This window comes from Teleopsis dalmanni, chromosome 2, assembly GCF_002237135.1.
Source record: "Teleopsis dalmanni isolate 2A chromosome 2, ASM223713v2, whole genome shotgun sequence".
In the NCBI taxonomy this organism is placed as follows: domain Eukaryota; kingdom Metazoa; phylum Arthropoda; class Insecta; order Diptera; family Diopsidae; genus Teleopsis; species Teleopsis dalmanni.
The window spans coordinates 8,464,465-8,478,235 of NC_051847.1; the positions used below are offsets into that span (position 1 = coordinate 8,464,465).

Below are 13,771 nucleotides of genomic sequence, written 5' to 3' on the forward strand. Positions count from 1 at the left end.
AGATTGTTCTGCAAAATTGAGATTTCAGTTATTTGTGCGAACATATTTTTATGCTCTCTATATTGATATCCCGTGGTATATAAATAAACATAAACAAAGTTTCATGATTGCGAATTACTGTTGTAGTTTAAATAAAGTTAATATATTTCATATAAATTTTATTGTAAATTCAAAGAGTTTGTGGAATATAATAACTTATCATCTCAAATAATTATTGTTATCGTTGCTTATGTTTCAATCTCGGTATAGTTATAAGCCCTTATTCTACCACCAGAAAAATAATTATCTTAAAAATATATATAAAATTAGTCTTAACGATTGAGGAAAATATAAGGGTTTCAGGTGACATGAAATGGCAAAACATTGCATTGAACTTTTTATAGTTTGATAAATGTAGGTGTATCTACAAGTAGCAACCCGACTTACAAATAGAGACTTTCATCGGTACAGAAAATAAGCCTATTGAGAAACCACAGCTTTTAATATTGTGATGATATTTGAGACCGAAATATCATGTCTCTGGTAGCGATGTTAGACAATTATGGAGACTATGTCAGACATTGAATGAAACGCAAGACTATTTAGTTCTACAGCATTAGCCAAGGATTGGATTGTACTTTATGTAGTTTGATAAATGTAGGTGTATCTACAAGTAACAGCCCGACTTACAAATAGAGACATTCACCGGTACAGAAAATAAGCCCATTGAGGAACCACAGCTTTTAATACCCCTATTTGAGACCGAAATATCATGTCTCTACTAGTGAATGGAAGTGGATAATCTTATCCACGAATGTAATTGCCAATAAATGGCCATGCTGCAGATATCTATCATGTATAGGTAAAATATGAAATGTAAATAAGATTTTAAATTATAAAAGTAAAAAGAAATTTTATTCATTGTATTGACAGAAATGTCAAAAGATAATTTTAACTTATAACTAAATTACTTTTTATACCATATAAAGAAATATATTTTTGAGAAATATTTCTGTCTGTGATTATCTTCCCATTCTAAAATGTTTACTCAAAAAGCTTTGGAAGACATTCGTGCCATTGATATACAAAATGCAAGTAATAGTGAAAATCCTATGAATGACTTTAAAGTTGAAATTGGACCAACTGATACGATTTCTGCGCTTGAATTTGGTCCATCCGTGTTACAGAAAAATTTACTCTTGGCCGGCGGTTGGGATAATACTGTTCGCTGCTGGGATGTGAAGCAAAATGGTAGTACAGTTGCTAAAGGTATGAAAAACTTAAAAGCACCGGTACTTGACGTTTGTTGGACAGATGTTGGCGATAAGGTTTTTATTGCATCAACAAACACACAAATTAAAATGTGGGACTTGGCTTCCGACAAGGTGACGACAGTAGGTACACACGAGGCCCCAATTAAAACATGTCATTGGATTAAGAGCCCAAACTATTCTTGTCTTATGACTGGTTCTTGGGATAAGACCTTAAAAGTATTATAATTACAGTAACCATTTATGTAGTTCTTAATATTAGCATAATTATATTTTTTTTAAAGTTTTGGGATCCTCGTGCACCAAATCCAATGCTCTCTCTTTTGCTGCCTGAACGTTGTTATTGTGCTGATGTGGATTATCCAATGGCAGTTGTTGGATCAGCTAATAAAATGATTTCTATCTACTCACTTGAAGGAACTCCAACTTTATACGCTCAAGAGGAAAGTCCGCTTAATAGTCAAACTCGTTCTATATCCGTTATTAAATATGAAAATATTCCCTCAGGTAAGCTTAAGATGAATAATTACTTTCGTTATTATCGTTATTAAATAAATACATACACTAAATCAAATTGCAAAATCATCTTATGCTAAAATTATAACCTTAACACATTTGAACGTATATTGCGTTAATAACGAATTAATTAATTTGATTCCAAGTTGATTAAGTAGAAACCGTTATTGGTTTCATGAAGATAGAATTATTCGCTCATTGGATCTAAAACGGAGCAGTGGTCATAGATTGCGTTGAGTCCAGTGTAGAAGTCATCTTTGGTCATGTTGTTGGCTTGAAGAATAAAGGTTTTGCTAAATTTTTAACCGCTTCCAAATTCACGTCTATTTGCATGGCATTTGTAGGAAATGTCACAGTTTGCTCTTTAACAGCAGTTTGTTGTACTCATCGCATCTCTTAAATGTCTGTGGTATCAGCTTTGTATAGAGAGGCATCTTCTCTATACAAGATATGCACATATTAGATGCAAACCCATATATCTTAATCCATATTTCGTTTGTGGGAGTTGTCAAAGTTCAGGATACTTATTTGAGGGTACTTCTTGACTTTCACTGGAAGTTGATTTTGTATAACATTTTACAAACTACAAACTTTTAATCATGGTGTTTCTTCTCTGCATATGTATTGAATAAAAATTACATGCATTTTTCATAGGTTCTTTTAGTTCTACAATCCTTTAAATAGTTCTTTATTCACAGGTTATGTAGTTGGTTGCATTGCAGGACGTATGGCTTTGCAATATGTTAATGAAAAGGCAAGACACTTAAATTACAAATGTATGTGTCATCGTAGAATAAATCAATCTAGTGTTATTGATGTTTTCGCTGTTAATGACATAATAGTTCATCCGGTACATGGTACTATCGCAACTGTGGGTTCGGATGGAACATTTTGCTTTTGGGATTTAGATCAACACACACGTTTAAAATTATCAAAAACTATGGCAATGTCAATAACAAAATGCGCCTTTAATCCCAAAGGCGATATATTTGCTTACGCTGTTGGTTACGATTGGGCACAGGTTTGTTTGGAATGATCTATGAATATATATATGCAATTATAATCGTAATGTTTTTATTTTAATTTCAGGGATATGAGTTTTATGATCCAGTTAAAAAACCAAATTTGTTCTTGCATGCGTGTTTTGACGAAACCAAACCAAAAACTTCATAAATTATTGTTTAGAAACTCTTCTAGGATGTGGATTCGAACTAATAAGATGTGGAAGAAATTAAAAAATTTTAAAAGTAGTTTAAAGGATTTTAGTAAAAGTTTTTAATGACTCAAAAATATTGAAACTATTCGATTTCAAAATTTTATTGGATCCGCATCTTATATTTATTGATATTTGTTTTGTTTTTAAATAAAAAATAAAGAATTTTAATAAATAATCCAAATTCATAAAATGTCCAAACTTTAATGAATATAATATTTATCAAATTCATTTTAATAATATTATTAACTGCATTATCTTCTTCTTACAAAAGGCAGCAATCCTCGTTTCTGGTCATGCTCTCGTCATTATTTATAAAAAAAATTTCAATTACGTATTTAGGTTTCTATACATTTGTATATCTAGATATAAATGTGTATAAATGTATTTCCACTACTTTAATTTATTACGAGTACAATTTTTTACGAGTATAAAATGCTTTTCCATACATTAAAGGCTTTTTTCCTCACTTGATGAAAGTTTGTTTGAAGAGAATAACATCACTATTTCCACTTTTTCCGACACTTCATAAATACTATTTGATGCTCATAAAACTCATATCTGGAAGCAGCACGTACCTGTCCGCAATTCCTCTGCATTTCAGATTTAGATTTCCACTCACGTCCTGGCTAAATGCAAACGAAATTGGACACTTCTACGTGCTGTTAAGGTATTTTTGCACCCTCTCAAGCGACAAAGTTTCAACGCAAACGCACCTGCATGTTCCGATGGAAGGACAACTTATTGGGTGAAAGTTTATGGTTTTAAAATGCAAAAATAGCCCAAGGATAAGAAAAAAAATTCCAGATACTTTTCCACACAAAATGAAATAAAAAAAAATATGGAAAACTAATTTACTTGGATTTTTTCTCTTTTAGATGGAGAACTTTTAGAGAAAAGTAAATTACTTAATACATGAATTCTTTGAATTGGTAAGTCCTTAAATTTTAATATAGGTAAGAGGATTCTGGTTTAGCCAAGCTAAATAAGTTCGGTTGCGCTTCATTTGATATTCTTACATTAGTGCCAATTATTAAGAAATCGAGTGAAACTATTGGTTTTCTATTGGTTTACACCAGTACAGATTGGTCATTCTGTGACAAATAAAGACAAATATCTTTAGATTATGGTTATTGAAATTACTAGTTTCGGGAAAGCTCTTCAATGGTTTCTAACTGAGTCCTCTTTTCATCAGCCATGTAGTCCCAGTTTTTTTATTTCACCGAAGTTATTAATATTGCATCAAATCATCTGTTTTTAGGGCGCTGTCTTCATTCTCAACTTTATGAGTTTGTTAGTCTACTCTTTCGACCGGTAGAAATACCTATGTATTCTAACCATCTTATGCGTTGGAATTTGTAGTGTTTGAGGTAATTAATGAGCAGCTTCTCAATGTTCCCACTTTTTAGTGCACATGATTGGAATTCATATATAAAAATGGGTCTAATAAGTGGGTCTACTGTTCATTATAAATTGCGTAGCAAGATTTTGGGCATAGGAAGTATTAATGTGCAATGTTAGCCTTAGTAGTTCTCTTTATTCATGCCTAAATGGTTATCCTTGTATCTTCGGTATCGTTGAGGTTTACTCCGAGATATTCGACTTAGTCTATAGCTTCGAATGAATCTTGAGTATTTTAATTACTTTCAGATTTGATTTATTTATTGTGGTTTTAGAATGATTTGATCTTAGTGCGACCCACAATTTTGGATCGTCTAAAGGTAAGTTATCCGCTTTAGAGCAGATTTATAATTCACAACACATTTTTCGGTATTATTCCAATTAACTACTATTTTCGTGCTTATTATATATGTATTTTCATAATAATAGTCGTTTGCAAATTACAGGATAAATAATTTTTGATGTGAAGACAAAATGTATGTAGGTATGTAAGTTATTCAGTTATTAAATTCCGTAGCTCTATTTGATTAATTATGTTTTCATATAAAATGCAGAGCCATGTCATTCATTTCACTACTTCAACTTATACTAATGAGTTTAGTTAGTTATCATTGTTGGTTAAGTAACAATACTAAAAGTAATTAAGACAGATAGTGTACGAGTATGTATCACTGTGATTTGAAAGGACTCGATGTATGAGTATCATTGAAAGTAATTATAGGGAACAGTTGTTTCTTCGAATTCATGGATATGATAATTAATTAAATGATTGTGTTATTTGTTTGTTAGTAATAAGATATACCTAGTAAATGGAGCTGTTTTATTAATTCATTGAAGTCAAAAAATTGTATTAATTTGTTTAGGCAAAATAATTTTGTTTCCGAAACACTTCATAACAGTTTCGACATTCTTAAAGTACTACTTTAGTAGTAAGAGGGCATGAAAATTTCGTGAATTTAATTATATTTACGAACTCATAACTGCTTCTGGAGGGAAGCATATATTTTTAATTATTTCGGTTTATCTAAACGACTACACACATCATTAAATTGAACCGTTTCATTGAAAACAGAATTAAAATGTAATAAAGGAAATCCTTATAATACAGTATTTAGGTTTCATTCGGAAATTATTTAAATACGGCTTAATATGCTCGTATATTAGTTGTAGATCCAATATGTCAGTTTCAACATTCTAGTTATTCTAGTTTTATTATTATAATTTTGTTAGTGAAGTTTACATTAAGACCTTGTGCTTTACTGTGTAGTATTGTAGTATTGAATCCACATTACTAAGTTTTATTTCTTCATCCGATATTATATGCCCACCTAGGTATTTGATTTATTTATGGTTATTATATGTTTAGGCTATCGCATACATTTGTTCTTGAAAGATAGTTGTATTTTAATCCTGCACTTCCAAATATTTCAGTCACGTATATCTACTTGGCGTATTCTGATTGATTTTTTAGATTTTAGACATACCATCCCAACTATCTTCATTGCGGAATTTTAAATCGTTTTATAAAACTTAATATTGAGTGTATGCTATATCGCGCAGATACCTAATATATTCCGATTAAGACAACTACCCGAGCTGATATTATCTTAAATCTTTTTTGCTGGCGATTATATACATTGTGACCGAAAAGTTTCCGGTCACAATGTACAAACGCAAAATTCTTAATCTTCATCAATATTTATTTTATCTCCTTCAAAATATGCGCTCATTCAGAAGCGATACACAAATGCCAACGTTTCTTCCAATCATCAAAACATTTTTTATAGGCGCTTTCCGGTATGGCTTTGAGTTCCCTCTGCGAATTCTGTTTTACGTCTTCTATGGATTCAAAACGCGTTCCTCTGAGTGGTAATTTGAGTTTGGGAAACAGGAAAAAGTCACACGGTGCAAGATCAGGTGAATACGGTGGCTGTTCGATGGTATTTATTGAATGTTGGGCCTTAAAATCGTTGATAATGTTGGCTCGGTGCGAGGGAGCATTATCGTCATGAAAAATCCATGAATTATCCTTCCACAATTGAGGCCGTGGTCTCACGACCGATGCCTAGCTCTCGTGCTATCTCTCTAACACTCACATGAGGATTTTGGAACACGATTTCCTTTGCCTTTTCAATGTTTTCGTCGGTGGTAGAGGTCGAAGGTCGTCCAGAACGCGGCATGTCTTCGACGGTCGTACGACCGTCCTGAAAGGCTTTGTACAACTCATAAACTTGAGTTTTCGATAAAACTGATTCCCCATAAGCCTTTTGTAGCATTCGCAACGATTCTGCACACGAAATTTCGTTCGAAACACAAAATTGGATGCAAACTCTTTGTTCAATATTTTTTTCCATTGTTTTTTTCGCAACGCACTACTGAGGTGAACTGGTTTCAACAGCTGCCGTAAACGAACTGTCTGACAGATCGCGCTCATTTTTGGCATAGTAATTAAGGAAAGTGCTGCCAAACTACATAAACTTAAAATATCGAAAAATATACAGCGCGCGAATTTTAAATGAGAACTTCCGAAAACCTTTCGGTCACAATGTATAAATGTGAAGACGTGTGAGTTCTAGGTGTACCTTAACGTATGCCGTCGTTTATATGGCTTCCATAATATTTACACAGTTCAGTCTTTGTATCTTGTTGAATGTGTTAAACACCGTTTGCTACTTTGTGCAATTCTCTCAGACTACTGCTCCATAAATACTCATGACTCTGATAAATTGTTGCGCAAATAGACTGCAGTAGTTTTGGTATAACTCTTAACTCTTAACTGCTGAAGATTTGCATGGATAAAGATATCCAACTTACCAACTAATTAGATGAGTAATATTTAATATTACTGTCAAGTCTCAAGATATTTCTTATAATTATACCTAATAGTATAACAGGATTTTAAATGTTACTAAATATAGACTAATTGAGCCATAAAAGCTACCAAAAGAGAAATTAACTTCTTCGCTGCGGTAAGTGATAAAAAGCAGTGAAATTTGCAGTGAATTTTAAGAATGCAATTGATGTTGCAACCATGAATAATTTATTATAATAATCACTCCATAACCAAAAAAAAAAAAACATTACTTCTGAAGAGACAGTAAAATTACTTCAATATGTTCTTATGAGGCAACAAAAAGGGACATAAATTATAACAGAATGTGCGCTGCGCTACTTGTGTTGCATGTTGGATGCTGCAAGCTGCAAGCTGCGATCTGCGAGCTGCAAGTGCATTTACGCGGTACAAAATTAAGAAAGCGTAATTCTCATGAGGTGACACTTTACAATGTGCGGCATTTTGCAATGAGATTTATGACAATGTCGGCAAGATACTTCTTGAGCCAGCCGCCAACAAAGAAGCGCAAACATAAAAATTCCTTTAAACGATAAAGACAGAAAAAAATCATGGAAAGAAATCAAAAAACGTTTTGTCGTAAAGTGGAAACCATAAAATGTGAAAAATGGTATGCAAGTAAAAACGGATAGGATTTATGAAGGACTAAAATCTTGTTCCAACTGCTTGTACGCCTAATTTTCTCAGCAACTTAGATTTATAAATATTTGAAATAGTTACAAAATGTGCAAAATTTGAAGATATTTTGAAAGTAAACAAAAGTTTCTGTGCTTAAGGAATTCCAGTTCGAATCCTTGCAGTCGGTTTTGTATTTCTAAGAAAATGGTTACACTCTAAAATAGTTCAGATTGCCATATGTACATAGTTTCAAAATACCTTTAGTATATGCTCTAGTATATGGTGAAGTAGATAAACTTTGTTGTATTTATAATAAAAAACTAAACTTCTCTTAAACAGTATCATTTTGAAAGTAATTTTACGCAAATTAATCACCTAATCATGTTAATTTAATTTATTTAAATGCCACTTTAAACCGATTGCTTGAGTTAATCAATATATAGGAAGAACTTTTGTCTTTGACAAATATTTGTGTACCTCCGTCCAACTTAATGAATCGAGTATTTTGTGGAAACACAAGACAACAATCCACCAATGATCAGCATCTGCACAAGAGGAAAGACTAAACTGAAGCAAATAATTTGTTGAAACTTTAGTTGACCTTTTATGGTTAATTGAACAAATGTTACATTATTTACAAAACAATGTAGTGGAAGAGGTAGCACTTAAACATGTTTACCTTAATGATGCAATGGTTGGTAATGGCTACAAAAATCGAATAAAACGACATATTTGTGGATACGATGTGCTTAAGACGACTTGACTATTGAATGAAGTTGGTTCATGGCACATAAATGTACAGATTGAACACTGAAACAGTTAGTGGAATATTTTTGAAATATACGAGTATACCGGTTTATACATATAGTGGATTTTAATCAATTTTATATCAATATATTATTTGGACTTTCGATTAGTTATAAATCACAACACCAATCAAATGTCATCAACTAAATATTGGGATGATTTTTCAACAATAACTAAAGGAAACTTAAACATAATATAATCATTATTTTATAATGACTTCACAATTATAGCACATTCAGCGGTTCTTTAATGAATTATATTGTAAAATGGCAAACTTTAAATTAAATGTTTTGGATGGTAATTATAATAAACTTGGGTTAATTAAACCCTGCTGCCGAATAGGGACCATAAAGTGGATAAGCTTCTTATAAAATTGCAGTACTTGAGTTTACTGTAATTTGCAATATTACGTTCAACTTAGGAATAGTAGGTCTGTTCCAGGAGTTGCTCTTAGTAACTTTGAGTAACACTGTCTATACACAAGTGCGTTCCACCAGCAAATTTTCGAGTAAATGAGAGCATCCGAGAGAGCGTAACATCCCTGTCGAAATTTGAAATTGAACAAATTTCGAATTTTTGAATTCTTAACAGACTTTGCACAAAGCTGTTCCATTAAAATCTGTGTAAAGAGCGAAATATAGTATTACATTCGTGTTAAGCTATCAGTTTGTACTTTACTTGTCTTTTACTTGAATTTTACTACGTGTACCTCGTGGAACAGACCTAGTATTTGTTCCAATGTACCTCTACTACAAATACTGTAAATCTATAATGAATATAGTATTCTTGTTGAATGATGATGATGTTGCAAAATGATGTTAAAACGAAGAGATATTAACAAGGCACGAAATAATAAACATTTTTAGCTGTTAATTTTATAATTAACAATATTTAATTGACAATTAAAAATATGTAGACATTCAAAGAAAACATTAACAATTTTTTTATATATAAAGTCAAGAATATATGTGCATCAGTGAAGTTAGAATTATATTTCTTTATATATTTGTGATATAAATAAATAATTTAAATTATGATTACATATCATAATCATAATTAATGTATTTATATAAAATTTTTTTTTAAATAACAATTTGAGATGGTAATTTTATATGAACTAATAAATCAATATTAGTTTTTCATTATATACTTATTATATCTATTTCGCTCTAACTTATTGAAAAGCATTTAACAAATTCTATAGTTTTGTAGAGCGTATAGAGTTATATTATTATGAAAAATTTATACATCTGATTATCTTCAACTGCGTATTCTATGCTTTATAATATTTGACAGCAAAGAGCAGGAAGGATATATACTGTTCGATATAATAAAACCATGATATATATCATAAATTTTAAGGAAGAATTGCAGTATACCATTGTGTAAAGCTATGATTTTGTATGTAAATATGTGGAAAATGGTAATTTGTGTTAGAAAAAAAAAATTTAAGTTTGTATTGAAAAGCTTTTTGTTCACAGTATTTCATTAAAATTTTTGGGTTAATTGTATCTTTGGTGCTGTTTGTCTACCGACGTTTGCGTACGATCTTTGTGCGCTTGTACGGGAAGGTGTTTCATATTTATGAACCAACTAGTACACATGATACCATTGCAAATTATATTTTCAACAAAATGTCTTATCAATTAAAATTGTTGGAAAATAAATACGGACAGGATGACAATTATAGTCATTGCCTTCTGGTCAGTGGTGAAAATCCAAATGTTTTAGAAGAGCAAGTACACGAAAAACTTGAAGAAACTCGCAGAGATGCGTATGCTTTATTTGATGAAATCAACAGGAAATGCAAAATACCGGAACGCCTTTTAATCGAAGCAATGTTGTTTGAAGATTGGCTTTCAAAACGTAACAATCGATTGTTGAAGGTTGATGCCAGGGTTCTTCGCACAATATTTCCTGATATGTCACTCAAATTTGCTAAATAATCATCAAATTTGGTTTTTTATTATATACTCTAGTTTATTAAACCTACGATTTTCAATAATTTTTGCAATTAATATTAATATCCAATATATATATCGCTTCATATAGTGATTTATTGGATAAAGCAACCATATAGATAAATTTCCAGAGTTGAAAAGGATCTGTGAAGTGATCTGTATGTAATATCAACTATGAAGATACTTACTGCTTCAGTTAGTTAGCTTGGACACTACTCCGAGCCCACTGTTTTAGTTTTTATAGCAGTAGATGCAGTTCTGATATTATGAATAAAGTTTTCATTAATATTCACCATTTTGTGGATTTTTTTTTGTGGGGTCTTCAAAAAAATATTTTCAAGTTATACCATGTCTTTTGTGTCCACTCTTAGCATAACAATTGATTTCATGCAATCTGTTACACTTTAGATGACAATTTAAGTTAAGGAAACAATTCTAAGCAATTTCATGGAATTTCTGAGTTTAGTTGCTTTTGTAGTCATAAATTAAGACAAAATACTTTTTATGTACTATGGAATTGCTTGACTGACTTTTATTGCAGTTGCAGTTTCTAATGCCACTAAACTTGCAATTTACTTTTCGAATGCTGTTGCTGCTGCAAATGCATGTTTCCATCTTTGGAGTGAAGTGTTATGTACTTGATGCTGTAGTTGTAGCTGTAGCTGGTGCACCACACCGGCATAAAATTACCACGCAAATAATATCATTTTGTGGTATCATCATTTTCTTGATTTTAATAGCATTAAAAACCTTTTAAGGGAATGGCACTATTCCATTACAGCAGCTGTTGCTAGTGAATACTGGAGGCAATTGAAATGTTTGCGAGTAAGAGATTTTAATGGTCAGATTCAGAGAAAGATGAAACTAAATGTTACTATTTGCGTAAATTGCTTCATTTCACAGCTGCTTTGTAATTATTTTCTATTAAGCCATTCAAAGAAAAAGTACTTTTATATCGGTATAAAATGCTACTGATCTTATTGCTGTTGAAAAGAGAATTAACTCTGAGATAAGTAATGACAAAGTTTAGTTAAATTTGATGTAATGTAAATGAAAATATTTCGCTTTAAGTGTTGAAATGATAATAATAAGACGATAAAATATTTAAGAAAATTTGATAGACTCCATGACTCTACAAGTCAATCGTGTGAACGATTGGCTCTTGTGATACTTTAGATAAGTGTTAATTCAAAACTATTTGATAATAATCTTCTTACCGTGGTAATACAGATTTTTGGATAAGGATCCCTTCATCTTCACTTTTCGCAAGTAAGGTTGCAAGTATCGACCAATTAAGCTAATAACATGAAAAAGATGAGTCAAGATCAAAAAGATCTTCCCAAAGCCGTTCAAAAATCAAAGCCATGTCAACTGTTTTTTTCGATTATAGTGGAGTGGTACTTTATGAACTTCGTCCGTCAAACTGTTAACAAGGAAATAAAATTAGTCGTTATGCGAAGTTAACGAGAAGCTATTTGCTGAAAAAGGTTAGAATTATGAGTAGATAATTGTTCTGCTTTAGACTGCGAAAATGCACCATTTTAAACTCTATTCATATCTCGAGACCATATTGCAAAAGTGTATTCTATCGGACGTGGTGCTTTGAAGGCTATATAATAAATTTAGAAGAATAAATAAAGATTTTAGAAGTTATGAACAATTTCATTATATCTATTGATGTCACATAGATATATATATCTATAAGAGGCTATATAACAGACCCTTTCTGGAGAAACCTAAACAGCTATACAAGAGATGGTATTATTTTCCTCGTCCTCTGATTCATTACTTTGACGACGGTTATGGAAAAGATATATTCTACTGTGGGCGGAAAATATAATAATATATGGGCGGAAAATATAATAATGTATTTTGGTAAAACAAATTCCGAGTAGTGTGGCTCCAAAGTTTCTTCATAATAGTGTACTTTACTCTATCATTGAACACTTTTTCGAAATTAATTTCAGAGTACCATTAACTAATTGCACAAATAATAATTATTAGTGGAGTAAAATAATTTTTGAGTATGTTGAGTGTCTCCTCATCATGCATAGCTGAACATCGTATCTCACTGCTACCAACATTCTACTGCAACAGATACTTGAATATATGAAAAGACAATGCGGTTTGTAAATTTAATTTAAAAGAGCAAACAAATGGAATGAATTTAAATTAGCAAAATAAACAACGTGCAATTCGTTGAAAATTGCAAAATGTGAAAATTTTGATAATAACTTCTGCATTTAAGCAATGAAAGCGAATTAACAAAGCTGAGCTGACACTTTGCATAATTAAATGCGCGCCGCAGAAAAAGAAATCCCGCTCTTGTGCTGAGCTCGAAGCAGCTTAGAAGCTCAGCAGCAAACTACAGTGCTCGTACAATCTGAAATAGATACAGAATTGGCTCTAAGGAAGCACGGACTCTGAATTGCAAACAACAGCGATTAACAGCGCCCAGCAGCATCTGCGGTTGTGACTTCATGTTTGGCTGATTTTAGAGTTTAGACTGTACAGTGATACTCAAGCAGAAAGAAATTAAAACTTTTTAATGTTGAGTGAAATGGAAATAAAAATATTACGAAATCATAAAAAACTATGCTAAGTGAAAAGATGTAGTTTCTTCTCCTCAGAAGAGATTAGCTTCGAGTTATGGGTGGAAAGCAGATGAAAATTTATGTTCGCAGCTGCCATTTTAAATGCTGTTAACTAAGAGTTTTGTATTACACTGAGTCCATTTCTAAGTGGGGTAAAGATTTGCAACTGAGACTGGCCACTCGGTTGTGCTCATCCGTTTGGCATAGTTAACGTTTCCAGCTGAAATTTTATATGCTTACTAATTGTTTTAAAGAAGTTGAAGGGAAGAAGTCGTATATTTTTATGGCTAAATGCATTGGATGTATAATTTATATCAATTAGTCAGTGCTGCTGCGTATTTAAGTAATTTGAAAATCTTCTCACTAAGAACTGTGTTTTTGTAATTCTACAAATTATTTAATTCTTGTTAATTTATTGAATTAAATATGTATAGCACAACAGCTGGTAAGGTTTTAGCAGAGATTCTTGTAATTCTTGTAATCCATGTGATATATTTCCCAATTTTGTCTTTGGAGTTAGTGTAGATAACCAACAAGAGAAAAAAATAATATTTTTAGTT

At 31.6% G+C, this 13,771-nt stretch overlaps 2 protein-coding genes across 2 annotated transcripts in view; one reads left to right on the forward strand and one right to left on the reverse strand.

The window, feature by feature from the left end:
* Window positions 1–13,771, reverse strand: part of LOC119685058 (protein sine oculis-like) — a 74,614-nt gene that overhangs the window by 31,547 nt on the left and 29,296 nt on the right. The gene's annotated exons all lie outside the window — the stretch shown is intronic.
* Window positions 980–3,008, forward strand: LOC119679840 (mRNA export factor-like). Its single transcript, XM_038092410.1, has 4 exons — window positions 980–1,469; window positions 1,535–1,757; window positions 2,465–2,787; window positions 2,856–3,008. The coding sequence occupies exons 1-4, from the start codon at window positions 1,020–1,022 to the stop codon at window positions 2,937–2,939; spliced, it is 1,080 nt and encodes a 359-aa protein (XP_037948338.1). The 5' UTR covers window positions 980–1,019; the 3' UTR covers window positions 2,940–3,008.